The 13,874-nt window shown below is 42.2% G+C and overlaps 1 protein-coding gene across 6 annotated transcripts in view; it reads left to right on the top strand.

Moving 5' to 3' along the window:
- LOC137379034 (adhesion G-protein coupled receptor G1-like) overlaps window positions 1-13,874 on the top strand; it is a 111,654-nt gene that overhangs the window by 28,974 nt on the left and 68,806 nt on the right. For 4 of the 6 annotated variants that reach the window (XM_068049621.1, XM_068049618.1, XM_068049619.1 and 1 more), the window contains one exon: window positions 7,230-7,271. The exons of the other annotated variants lie outside the window; for them this stretch is intronic. In XM_068049621.1, the coding sequence (XP_067905722.1) occupies window positions 7,230-7,271 (42 nt within the window). The remainder of the gene's footprint in view (window positions 1-7,229; window positions 7,272-13,874) is intronic. 6 annotated transcript variants of the gene reach the window in all.

The following is a 13,874-nucleotide window of genomic DNA, read 5'->3' as shown; positions in this document are numbered from 1 at the left end:
CACTGCCTGCCATTTGGAAAAAGACCAGTTTATTCCTGCACTTTGTTTCCTGTCTGCCAGCCAATTTTCTATCCATCACAATACACTACCCCCAACCCCATGCGCTTTAATTTTACATGCTAATCTCTTATGTAGGACTTTGTCGAAAGCCTTCTGAAAGCCCAAATAAACCACATCCACTGGCTCCCCCTCATCAACTTTACTAGTTACATTCTCGAAGAATTCTAGTAGATTTGTCAAGCATGATTTCCCTTTCGTAAATCCATGCCCTATTCTACCATTGTTCTCCAAGTGCTCTGCTATAAAATCTTTGATAATGGACTCTAGAATTTTCTCCATTACCAACGTCATGCTGACTGGTCTATAATTCCCTGTTTTCTCTCTACCTCCCTTTTTAATTAATGGGGTTACATTAGCTACCTTCCAATCAGTCAGAACCGTTCCAGAGTCTGTAGAATCCTGGAAGATGACCACCAATGCATCCACTATTTCTAGGGTCACATCCTTCAGTACTCTGGGATGTAGAATATCAGGTCCTGGGGATTTTTCGGCCCTCAATCCCATCAATTTCCCCAACATCATTTCTCTAGTAATACTGATTTCCATCAGTTCCTCCCTATCACTAAACCCTGTGTTCCCCAACATTTCTGGTATGATATTTGTGTCCTCCTTTGTGAAGACAGAACCAAAGTATGAATTTAGTTGGTCAGTCATTTCTTAGTTCCCTATAATAAATTCCCCTGTTTCTGATGTAAGGGACCTTCATTTGTCTTCGCCAATCTTTTTCTCTTCACATACCTGTAGAAACCTCGACAGTCAGTTTGTATGTTCCCTGCAAGCTTACTCTCGTACTCTATTTTCCCCTTCTTAATCAATCCCTTGGTCCTCCTTTGCTGAATTCTAAACTGTTCCCAGTCCTCAGGTCCGTTGTTCCCTTGGATCTAATGCTATCTCTAATTTCCCTTGTAAGCCATGGTTTGGCTAACTTTCCCATTTTACATTTGCGTCAGACAGGAATAAACAATTGCTGCAGTTCATCCATGTGCTCTTTGAATGTTTGCCATTGCCTATCCACCATCATCCCTTTAAGTAACATTTCCCAATGCATCATAGCCACCTTGCATCTCATACCTTCGTAGTTTCCTTTATTAAGATTCAGGACCCTTGTCTCCGATTCAAATACGTCACTCTCCATCTTGATGAAGAATTCTATCTTATTATGGTTGCTCAACCCCAAGGGGTCTCGCACATCTGGATTGTCAATTATTCCTCTCTCAATACACTATACACAGTCTAGCATGGCCTGTTCTCTGGTTGGTTCCTCAACGTATTGGTCCAGAAAACCATCCTGTATACACTCCATGAATTCCTCCTCTACGGTATTGTGACTAATTTGATTTGCCCAATCTATCTGCAGATGAAAGTCACCCATAATTACAGATGTTCCTTTTTCGCATACGCCTCTAATTTCCTGTTTAATGCCTTTCCCAACATCACCACTACGGTTTGGGGGTCTATATACAACCCCCACTAATTTTTTTTGCCCCTTAATGTTTCTCAGCTCTACCCATACAGATTCCACGTCGTCAGAGCTAATATCCTTCCTCACTATCGCGTTAATTTCCTTTTTAACCAGCAACTCCACCACCTTTTCTTTTTGTCTCTCCTTCCTAAATACTGAATATCCCTGGATGTTCAATTCCCATCCCTGGTCACCCTGCAGCCATGTCTCCGTAATCCCGACTATATGATACCCGTTTACATCTATTTGTCCGATTAATTCATCACTTCAGTGTGAATGCTCCACACGTTAAGGCACAAAGACTTAAGGCTCATCTTTTTAACATTACTTGTCCCCTTCCCACTATTTCTTACTGTGGCCCTGTTTGATTCTGGCCCTTGATTTCTCTGCCTATCACTTTTCTTATTCCCCACACTGTCTTTTGCTCTTGTCTTTGATCCCCCCTCCTCTGACTCCTTGCAATGGTTCCCATCACCCTGCCATTTTAGTTTAAACCCTCCCCAATCACTCTCGCAAATATTCTCTCTAGGGCATCAGTCCCGGTCCTGCCCAGGTGTAACCCGTCCACTTTGTACTGGTCCCACCTCCCCCAGAACCAGTCCCAGGATCTAAGACCCTCCCCCTCACACCATCTCTTCAGCCAGGTATTCATTCAACATACACCTTGTTGAATGAGATGTAACTGGGTTTTTAATGGGGTACTAAGTTTATTATTACTACTAAACATCCTCACTGGCCTGAAAAACTAATTTTATATTTGTGGAATGTAAAATTTCTCCATCATGATGACAAAATCCACATTTTTAATTTTTTTTAAAGTTTGTTCATGAAATTGCAACATCTAAGGTAATCCAATCATAATCATTTATTTCGTGATGTGAAAAATTAAAAGTGAAGGATAACCAGTGCTTTTCACTTCCTGGTTTGCTGTTTGTGAGCATGTTTCAATGTGATTGGATGTTTACTCAGCTTGCTGATGTCACTGCTACAGTACACCTGGAGGTCCACTTGACTTGCTGTCAGATTTAAATTGCCATTAGAAAAGGGATAAACCACACCACAGAGATGGCTAGATCTTTGTCAGCAGCTTTCTTCAAGTCTGCAGCGAATGCCGTTGCTTCCCCAATATCTGGAAAGTCCGGCCTACATTTTACCTCAACACGACAGACTCGCAATATATAAGGAGGCCTTGAACCACTGACCTATGTCACATGTTGCATCTGAAATTAATGTCTAACACGACAGCACATCTGGTATTGCCTGTGGCTATGAAGTAACGGTAGCTCACAACTTCGGCCCACAGGCTCATTCCAGGCTGGACCACGACAGCAGCAACATCAGTCAGTTTGCTGCCCGGAAGACCATCATGCAGGCAATGGATGTCCTCTGATCAGGAGGAGAGAGCTCAGATTTGCCCAAATTGCTGGGTTTTTCCAGGTGCAACGCATCATCGACTGCACTAACATTGTCCTGCATTCGCTCCCTTAAGAAGCAGCTGCATTTTACAATAGGAAGGGGTTGAACGACTTGAATCTAACTCTGACCACAGGCAGCGAATGCTGTAGGACTGCAGCCAGTTTTCTGGGAGTATTCATTATACCTTCAGACTTCACCAGTTCTCAATTCATAGTAACACAGAAGCATAGAACAATACAGCACAGAAAGAGGCCATTCAGCCCACCATGTCAGTTCTTTGATTCTTTGACAGAACTATCCAATTAATCCCACTCCCCTGTTCTTTCCATATTGCCCTCTAGTTCTTCTGTCCCCTTCAAGCATTTAACCAATTCTCTTTTGAATGCTACTATTGAATTTTCTTCCACCACCCTTTTAGGCAGTTCATTCCAGTTCACAACAACTCTCTGTGTAAAATAATGTTTCCTCAAGTTGCCTCTAATTCTTTTGCCATTCACCTTAAATCTGCATCCTCTGGTTATTGACACTTCTGTCACTGGAAGTTCTCTTTATTTACTCTAACAAAACCATTCATGATTTTGAACACCTTCATCAAATCTTCTCTGAGCTTTCTGTGCTCTAAAGGGAACAACTCCAGCATCACCAGTCTCTCCACATACTGAAATCCCTCATCCATGGTAATTAAGTCTCCTCAGCACCCTCTTCAATGCCTTAACATCCTTCCTAAAGTCTGCTGCCCATAACTGAACAAAATACTCTAGCTGAGGTCTAACCATTGTATTATAAAGTTTAGAATAATTCCCTTGTTTTTGTACTTTGTTGTTCTGATGGAAAATCATTTTGGACCCTTGGTTTTCCGAAGGCATCTCAACCTGTCCTGCCACCTTCAAAGGTTTGTACACCTACACCTCCAGATCTCTGTTCCTGCACTCCATTAAAAACTGCACTACTTAGTTCATTTTGGCTATTCTCATTCTTCCCACTTCACACCTCTACAATTAATTCATCTGCCATATGTTTGTCAATTTCACGAGTCTGTCCACATCCTCCCTAAGTCTGTTATTATCCCCCTCACTGTTACAAGTTTTGTATCATTTGCAAACTTTGAAATTATGCCCTGTATACTCATGCCCAGGTCGTTAATATATATCAAAAGAAGCAGTGATCCTAATATTGACTGCTGGTGAACACCATTATATACTTCTTTCCAGTCTGATAAACAACCATTCATCACTACTCTCTATTTTCGGTCCTTCAGGCAATTTTGTAGCCATGTTGCCACTATCCCTTTAATCCCATGAGCTGTTATTTTGCAAACAAGTGTGTTATGTGGTAGTCAATCACCTTTTGAAAACCCTCTACATAACATCAACTGAACTACCCTAAATCAACCACCTCCATTACTTCAAAGAACTCAAGCCAGTCAAACGCAATTTGACTTCAATAAATGCTGCGGACTTTCATTTATTATCCCGTATATTTTCAAATGTCAATGGATTTTGTCCTGGATTATTATTTCTCAGTTTCTCCATCACTGACGTTAAATGGATGGACTTGTAGTTGTCGGGTTTAATTCTATTCTTTGTTCTTCAGGGGTGTAACATGCACAGTCCTCCAGTCCTGTGGCAACACCCCCACATCCAAGGAGGATTGGAAAATTGTGGCCAGAGCTTCCTCAATGTTTACCTTTATTTAACCTTGGATGCATCCCTCCAGACCGGGTGTTTTTTCTACTTTGAGGACTGGCAAACTTTTAAGTACTACATAGAATACACAGCACAGCACAGAAGCAGGCCATTCTGCCCGTCCAGTCCATTCCACCATTTATGCTCCACCCGAGTAACTACTCTTGCTCTAATTTTATCCTTTCCAATTTTGCTACTTACTGCCTCCTCCTTTACAGTGACATTGGCAACATCCTCTTTTCTAGTGAAGACAGATGCAAAGTACTCATTTAGTACCTAAGCTATGCCTTCTGCCTCCACAAAAAGAACTCCATTCGCTTCCTAATCAGACCCACTCATCCTTTGACTTCCCTTTTACTATGTATGTTTTTATAAAAGACTTTTGGGTTCACTTTTATGTTCAGTGCTATTCTACTCTTATACTCTGTCTTTGCCCTTCTAACACCCAATGTTTGGATGCAGCAGTGGAAGATCAGACTGAAGTCATACATGATCAGACTGCTAGTATCATAGCTGCGTGTTCAAAGGGGCTTGCACAGTCTCAGAGCAGGCCAGTAATCTAACCTCCAACACATTGCTGAAGCTTTGCCCCATTGGAAGTGGCAATGGCTCCATGCAGCATGAATCTGCTGTCCTTTCCCAGGATGACAACATACATCCTCCCACCATTGCCACTCCAATGGTGTCCTTGCTGTTCCCTGTCAGTCAGTCCAGACTGCTGCAGCCCATGCTGAGGTGGTGCAATCCAAAGCAGAGTCTGCGAGGGTCAGAGTTGCTCGAAGTTGTCCTCCAAGGCCGTCTGCAGTCTCCCACAGTGAAAATTAGCAGCTTTCCGCCAGCCACACTGCAGCCACTGGTGTAGCAACGTATAGGACCACTAGGACAGGTGAAGGCACCTGGAAGACAGGCACAAAAGCAATGCACAAGGGTGATTAATTGTGTTTTGTATGGAATATTGGATAGGTTGTTCTATAACGTTTGTTTGGAATGTATGTTTTGTGGTGGCTTAAACTTCAGCAATATGACCAAGAGTATATTGTGATTGCTAGTAACAGAGGGAAGATAAAGTGTGGGAATGCTGTAGAATGGGGAATTGGTGTTGTGTTCACTGGATCCACAATCACATGAGCTGATCACGGACAGCCCGTCCAGAAAGGGGAAATGTTGGTCTCCCTCTCTGACTTCTCAGTCTCTTCTGTTGTCGTTGCCGTCGTCTCCTCCTCCTCCTCCACATCTGCCTCCTCTTCCTCAATTGCACACCATAGACCTGGTGGCAAGGGCTCAGCCCTCATGATGAAGGATGCATCAAACAATGATGAATTGTGATATGCACTCTGGCCAGTATAGCAGGGCTTGTTCAGAGCTGTGCAGGCAGAAGTGTTCTTTAAGCATACCAATGGTCTGCTGTGTCACATGTTGTGCAGCAGCACGACTTTTGTTATATGCTTTCTGCCCTTCTCTGCGTGGGCTGCACTCTGGAAACATCAGCCAGGTGGTCAGAGGATAGCCCTGGTCACCCAGCAGCCACCCTCTGGTTTGTCATGGTGGCTTGGCTATGGTGGAGGGAATTAATTGGTGTGTTCAGGTTGAAAATGGTACCACTGGTGTCAAATCTGCCTCCTTTGCATACTTCTGGCGCACTCTCCCTGTGCCCATGCTGGCACCCCGAGCACTATGACATCCGATACAGCAGGCACCAGAAATGCATGTTCAGGGTATGGACACCATTCTTGCACTTGCAGCACACAAATTACAGGCACTACAGATCTGAATTTTGTGACCTGATGTCTTGAAGCAATTGCACATTGAGCCATGACACAGAGGTGGCTGTGTTATGATTCTGTGGCGATCAATGCACCAAAAGAACGAAATTTACTGAATGATTCCCAATAATAAAACAAACGTACATGATTCCATTTTTATAATCGTTTACTTTATCAGACTAAAATCAATATAAATGAAGCATGAAATAACAGACAAATCATGGTCTATATGTAGTTTACAGATTACACGTTAATTATCAGATACAACAAATATATTTCTCACGGATCTCCTGGGCAATGCACTCCGTAAATATGGCACCGATGTTCTTCAGAACTCTGAACTTCTTCACATAGATTTTCAGCTCCTGTCTTCCAAGATGCAGTCACCGATTTTCATCTGACAACTGTTCCCCTGTAATCCGGAATTCCACGGGTATGGTCTCCATCAAAAACAGTGCACTGTTCTTGAACCTCCTTCGCTCTGCTCACAGTAACCTTGATGATGCAGCTCTACCAGTATCTCTTTAAGTCACAAAAGCAGCTGCAGCAATTTGTATTAGCCAATGCCCAGCTCTCAGATCCAGCTTCCACTCTGTCTGCAGCTTCTCTGCAAAAAAAACTCTGCCTGCAGCCTCCTTGCACTCTCCAATCTTGTGATCGGGAGATGACTGCGGTCCGATGACTTTGTCTCTTTTCTGGTTTCAACTAGTTCTGTCTCCCCCCATCCCTGAGTTTTTAGTTCCACTCTTAGTTAGGAACTGTCTCAAAAAGGGAGAGCCTGACCAAACAAAGCGTTTCTTTAAGGTTTCCAACATTTACAGCTGTTTCTTTTTATTTTTACAGATAAACCATGCAACAACAATCGTAAATGTCCGAACTGCAATGGTGAGTAATGTAATTTTTAAATGTTATTAGAAATGTCTGCTTTCTTTTTGTTCCGTTACCTTATTGACTGGAAACAACAAAAAGATGAAAAGATGTGACAATTTTTGAGGGGAAAAAGGGGGAGGTAGAGAGTGTTAGAGACAGAGAGCAATGTTTCATTTATCAAGCACCTTCCACAACCCAAGTCGGTCCTAAAGCATATTACAGCTAATGGAGTACTTTTGAAGTATTGTCACTGTTACAATATAGGGAAGAATGGCAGCCAGTTTTTGCACAGCAATGATCCATGATTAGCAAAGAAATAATTGATTCCCTCACGACAGCACTGAAATGTCAGCTGAGGACTGTTGCTTAAGTCTTCGGAGTGAGGCATGACGCTACAAACTGTGATTCAGAGATAAGATTGCTAATATTGAACAAATGGTGACATCTTGAACCAAACAACTGTGGCTTGAGAGAGAAAGGAACAGAAGCTGATTAAAGCTGAGAGTAGTATGGCTGTTAACAAGGGCAACTGGGTATTACTAGACTTCTAGGTTAGCGAAGACGCCAATGGTAGTGCGAGGCTCATGTTAATCATCATGGATTGAAACTAAATATTGCTACAACTAGGGAGAGGATTGCCAATACAGCCAGCACCAGAAATGCATGCGCAAGATACGGATGCCATTCTGGCAATCGTAACACAGAAAAGACAGGCGCTACAGAACTGAATTTTGTGAGCAGATATCTTGAAGCAATTGCACATTGAACCATGACGAACAGATGGCTGTGCTATGATCTCTGTGGAGATCAACTAACCAAAAGAACCAAATTTACTGAATGAACGTCCCCCCCCCAATAAAACAACCAAATTGATATGATTCCATTTTTATAATCATTTGCTTTATCAAACCATAATGAACATAAATTAAGCATGAAATAACAGACAAATCATAGTCAATATATTTAGTTTACAGATTACACATTAATTATCAGTGTGACAGAAATAACACCTGCCAAATGGAAACATTAATTTTGTCATTTGGGACACTACTTGAAACTTTTTTACTGGACGTTGCAAGCAACTTGTTTAAAATAAAACAGAGCTGAGCGGCTGAAACATGGTTGTATATTTGCATTCAGAGAGACATGAATGGAGAGACAATGGGGTGCTACTTGATTCAATTAACAAGATTAGTCTGGACAATAGTGGTGATCAATATCCTTTGACTGTGCAAGAGCCGGAACTCCACCCCCCACCGGGTGTGTCTGGAAAGCTTTGAAATCCAACAATCCTCTCAGAAGTGGTTGTTTCAAGCATGAGATGGTCACATGACCTACAACAAACAAAGAACAAAGAACAGTACAGCACAGGAACAGGCCATTCGGCCCTCCAAGCCAGCGCCGATTTTGATGCCTGCCTAAACTAAAACCTTCTGCACTTCCGGGGGGCGTAACCCTCTATTCCCATCCTATTCATCCACCTACCTGCTGGTAATACTGGGGCTTTTTTGAATTGTGCCTCACAGAAAGGAAACAGACTGCAATTTCAACAGAAAGGAGAAAGACTGCAGCTGGACTGGCAGAAAGAGAAGATCCCCTCTCTTTCTCTGCTTCTCTCTCCCCAGAAAAGTCCCAGGGTACCTACATTAGCAGCTTCTATGCTTCAAGACTACAGACAAAGCCTCTCTTTGGCCTTCTGGTACCAGAGAAGCGAGCTTGAAATTGTGCACTGAGGCCCAGTGAGGACTTCAAGACCTTAACTTCAATTGAGGACATTGTATCAAGGACATTACCATCCAGTAATTGAATTCCATTTATTACAAACTCGACTTCAAACCTCCCCCACCAATTCTTTCTCCTCCTCTGTATCTATTTGTGTGTGTGTGTGTGTGCCTCTCATATGCATGCGAGTGGGATTCTGTCACGTATTTTGGTAATTTTAACCTGGTTAGAGTGATAAGGCTAATAAACGTACACCTGTCTTGTTTAAACCTGAAGAAAACCTGTCTGATTGCTTCATTTGCAATTGCAATTAGAGTGCAGTGAGCAAGGGCTCAATGAAATGGAGAAGCTAAAATCACTGTGTTTTAAAAAGATAAACCTTTTTCTAGCCAAACCAGAAAAGGGGCAAGAGGGGAGCCTGAGACCCCTTCCTCACCTGGTCGTAACGATCAGATACAGCAAAGATATATATTACGACCGAGGCGGGAGCAGTTCACTGTCAGTTCAGTCCCATCACTGCACAGGTCACAGCATATTATCAAAGTTTTCCCACCTAACCGGAAAACAGCCAAATTAAACACCATAGTAACCCCCAGAATAAAACAGACCAGACCAGGTATCTTTAGACAACAACAAATTAACTATTTATTAAAAACTAAATCTTAAACACTATTATGATAATCCTCTGTCCAAAGACTTTATCACTTCTTATTTTAACCTAACTCCCCCATTCACACACATACACTGAAAAATCAATGGTTAACCTGTTTTTATAAAATGTTTTAAAAACTAGCTGTTTCTTAAGAATAAATAAATAAGTCTTTGTGGGTTATGTTCCTGATGGGTGAGGTATCTGAGTGTAAAACTAATCTGACACTCGAAGCCTCCACGCGGATTCGATGAAACTGTCTTTTCTTGATCGGCATTCAAAGCACTTCAGCTGCAGCAGGCGTCAAACAGTTCTTTCAACATGGGTACAATGACAGGTCTATGTTTGGATTTTAAAATTGGTAGATTTCAATCGAAGCTTTACTGTGAATTCCAGAAAACACAATTAGTCAAGAGAGATTCAATCTTGAAGCAAAGACTCTTTAGATTGGAAGTAAAGAAAAAGGAATTTTGCTACCTCCAGCAATATGAATATTCTCTGCAAAAGGGATTATTTTCACCGTGGCATTCAACAAGTCATCTGCTGCCAAAGTGCAGAACCTCACATTTATCCACATTATACTGCATCAGCCATGCATTTGCCCACTCACTCAACTTGTCCAAATCATCCTGAAGCCTCTCTGCATTCTCCTCACAACTCACCCTCCCACCCAGTTTTGTGTCATCTGCATATTTTGAAATATTACATTTATTTCCCTCATCTAACTCATTAATATATATTGTGAATAACTGGGGTCCTAGCACCGATCCCTGCGGTACCCCACTAGTCACTGCCTGCCATTTGGAAAAAGACCAGTTTATTCCTGCACTTTGTTTCCTGTCTGCCAGCCAATTTTCTATCCATCACAATACACTACCCCCAACCCCATGCGCTTTAATTTTACATGCTAATCTCTTATGTAGGACTTTGTCGAAAGCCTTCTGAAAGCCCAAATAAACCACATCCACTGGCTCCCCCTCATCAACTTTACTAGTTACATTCTCGAAGAATTCTAGTAGATTTGTCAAGCATGATTTCCCTTTCATAAATCCATGCCCTATTCTACCATTGTTCTCCAAGTGCTCTGCTATAAAATCTTTGATAATGGACTCTAGAATTTTCTCCATTACCAACGTCATGCTGACTGGTCTATAATTCCCTGTTTTCTCTCTACCTCCCTTTTTAATTAATGGGGTTACATTAGCTACCTTCCAATCAGTCAGAACTGTTCCAGAGTCTGTAGAATCCTGGAAGATGACCATCAATGCATCCACTATTTCTAGGGCCACATCCTTAAGTACTCTGGGATGTAGAATATCAGGTCCTGGGGATTTTTCGGCCCTCAATCCCATCAATTTCCCCAACATCATTTCTCTAGTAATACTGATTTCCATCAGTTCCTCCCTATCACTAAACCCTGTGTTCCCCAACATTTCTGGTATGATATTTGTGTCCTCCTTTGTGAAGACAGAACCAAAGTATGAATTTAGTTGGTCAGTCATTTCTTAGTTCCCTATAATAAATTCCCCTGTTTCTGATGTAAGGGACCTTCATTTGTCTTCGCCAATCTTTTTCTCTTCACATACCTGTAGAAACCTCGACAGTCAGTTTGTATGTTCCCCGCAAGCTTACTCTCGTACTCTATTTTCCCCTTCTTAATCAATCCCTTGGTCCTCCTTTGCTGAATTCTAAACTGTTCCCAGTCCTCAGGTCCGTTGTTCCCTTGGATCTAATGCTATCTCTAATTTCCCTTGTAAGCCATGGTTTGGCTAACTTTCCCATTTTACATTTGCGTCAGACAGGAATAAACAATTGTTGCAGTTCATCCATGTGCTCTTTGAATGTTTGCCATTGCCTATCCACCATCATCCCTTTAAGTAACATTTCCCAATGCATCATAGCCACCTTGCATCTCATACCTTCGTAGTTTCCTTTATTAAGATTCAGGACCCTTGTCTCCGATTCAAATACGTCACTCTCCATCTTGATGAAGAATTCTATCTTATTATGGTTGCTCAACCCCAAGGGGTCTCGCACATCTGGATTGTCAATTATTCCTCTCTCAATACACTATACACAGTCCAGCATGGCCTGTTCTCTGGTTGGTTCCTCAACGTATTGGTCCAGAAAACCATCCTGTATACACTCCATGAATTCCTCCTCTACGGTATTGTGACTAATTTGATTTGCCCAATCTATCTGCAGATGAAAGTCACCCATAATTACAGATGTTCCTTTTTCGCATACGTCTCTAATTTCCTGTTTAATGCCTTTCCCAACATCACCACTACGGTTTGGGGGTCTATATACAACCCCCACTAATTTTTTTTGCCCCTTAATGTTTCTCAGCTCTACCCATACAGATTCCACGTCGTCAGAGCTAATATCCTTCCTCACTATCGCGTTAATTTCCTTTTTAACCAGCAACTCCACCACCTTTTCTTTTTGTCTGTCCTTCCGAAATAATGAATATCCCTGGATGTTCAATTCCCATCCCTGGTCACCCTGCAGCCATGTCTCCGTAATCCCGACTATATGATACCCGTTTACATCCATTTGTCCGATTAATTCATCACTTTAGTGTGAATGCTCCACACGTTAAGGCACAAAGACTTAAGGCTCATCTTTTTAACATTACTTGTCCCCTTCCCACTATTTCTTACTGTGGCCCTGTTTGATTCTGGCCCTTGATTTCTCTGCCTATCACTTTTCTTATTCCCCACACTGTCTTTTGCTCTTGTCTTTGATCCCCCCTCCTCTGACTCCTTGCAATGGTTCCCATCACCCTGCCATTTTAGTTTAAACCCTCCCCAATCACTCTCGCAAATATTCTCTCTGGGGCACCAGTCCCGGTCCTGCCCAGGTGTAACCCGTCCACTTTGTACTGGTCCCACCTCCCCCAGAACCAGTCCCAGGATCTAAGACCCTCCCCCTCACACCATCTCTTCAGCCAGGTATTCATTCAACATACACCTTGTTGAATGAGATGTAACTGGGTTTTTAATGGGGTACTAAGTTTATTATTACTACTAAACATCCTCACTGGCCTGAAAAACTAATTTTATATTTGTGGAATGTAAAATTTCTCCATCATGATGACAAAATCCACATTTTTAATTTTTTTTAAAGTTTGTTCATGAAATTGCAACATCTAAGGTAATCCAATCATAATCATTTATTTCGTGATGTGAAAAATTAAAAGTGAAGGATAACCAGTGCTTTTCACTTCCTGGTTTGCTGTCTGTGAGCATGTTTCAATGTGATTGGATGTTTACTCAGCTTGCTGATGTCACTGCTACAGTACACCTGGAGGTCCACTTGACTTGCTGTCAGATTTAAATTGCCATTAGAAAAGGGATAAACCACACCACAGAGATGGCTAGATCTTTGTCAGCAGCTTTCTTCAAGTCTGCAGCGAATGCCGTTGCTTCCCCAATATCTGGAAAGTCCGGCCTACATTTTACCTCAACACGACAGACTCGCAATATATAAGGAGGCCTTGAACCACTGACCTATGTCACATGTTGCATCTGAAATTAATGTCTAACACGACAGCACACCTGGTATTGCCTGTGGCTATGAAGTAACGGTAGCTCACAACTTCGGCCCACAGGCTCATTCCAGGCTGGACCACGACAGCAGCAACATCAGTCAGTTTGCTGCCCGGAAGACCATCATGCAGGCAATGGATGTCCTCTGATCAGGAGGAGAGAGCTCAGATTTGCCCAAATTGCTGGGTTTTTCCAGGTGCAACGCATCATCGACTGCACTAACATTGTCCTGCATTCGCTCCCTTAAGAAGCAGCTGCATTTTACAATAGGAAGGGGTTGAACGACTTGAATCTAACTCTGACCACAGGCAGCGAATGCTGTAGGACTGCAGCCAGTTTTCTGGGAGTATTCATTATACCTTCAGACTTCACCAGTTCTCAATTCATAGTAACACAGAAGCATAGAACAATACAGCACAGAAAGAGGCCATTCAGCCCACCATGTCAGTTCTTTGATTCTTTGACAGAACTATCCAATTAATCCCACTCCCCTGTTCTTTCCATATTGCCCTCTAGTTCTTCTGTCCCCTTCAAGCATTTAACCAATTCTCTTTTGAATGCTACTATTGAATTTTCTTCCACCACCCTTTTAGGCAGTTCATTCCAGTTCACAACAACTCTCTGTGTAAAATAATGTTTCCTCAAGTTGCCTCTAATTCTTTTGCCATTCACCTTAAATCTGCATCCTCTGGTTAT

This window comes from Heterodontus francisci, chromosome 17 (genome assembly GCF_036365525.1).
Source record: "Heterodontus francisci isolate sHetFra1 chromosome 17, sHetFra1.hap1, whole genome shotgun sequence".
NCBI lineage: Eukaryota > Metazoa > Chordata > Chondrichthyes > Heterodontiformes > Heterodontidae > Heterodontus > Heterodontus francisci.
Note: the sequence above shows the minus strand (reverse complement) of the source record. Positions and strands in the feature narration are given on the sequence as shown.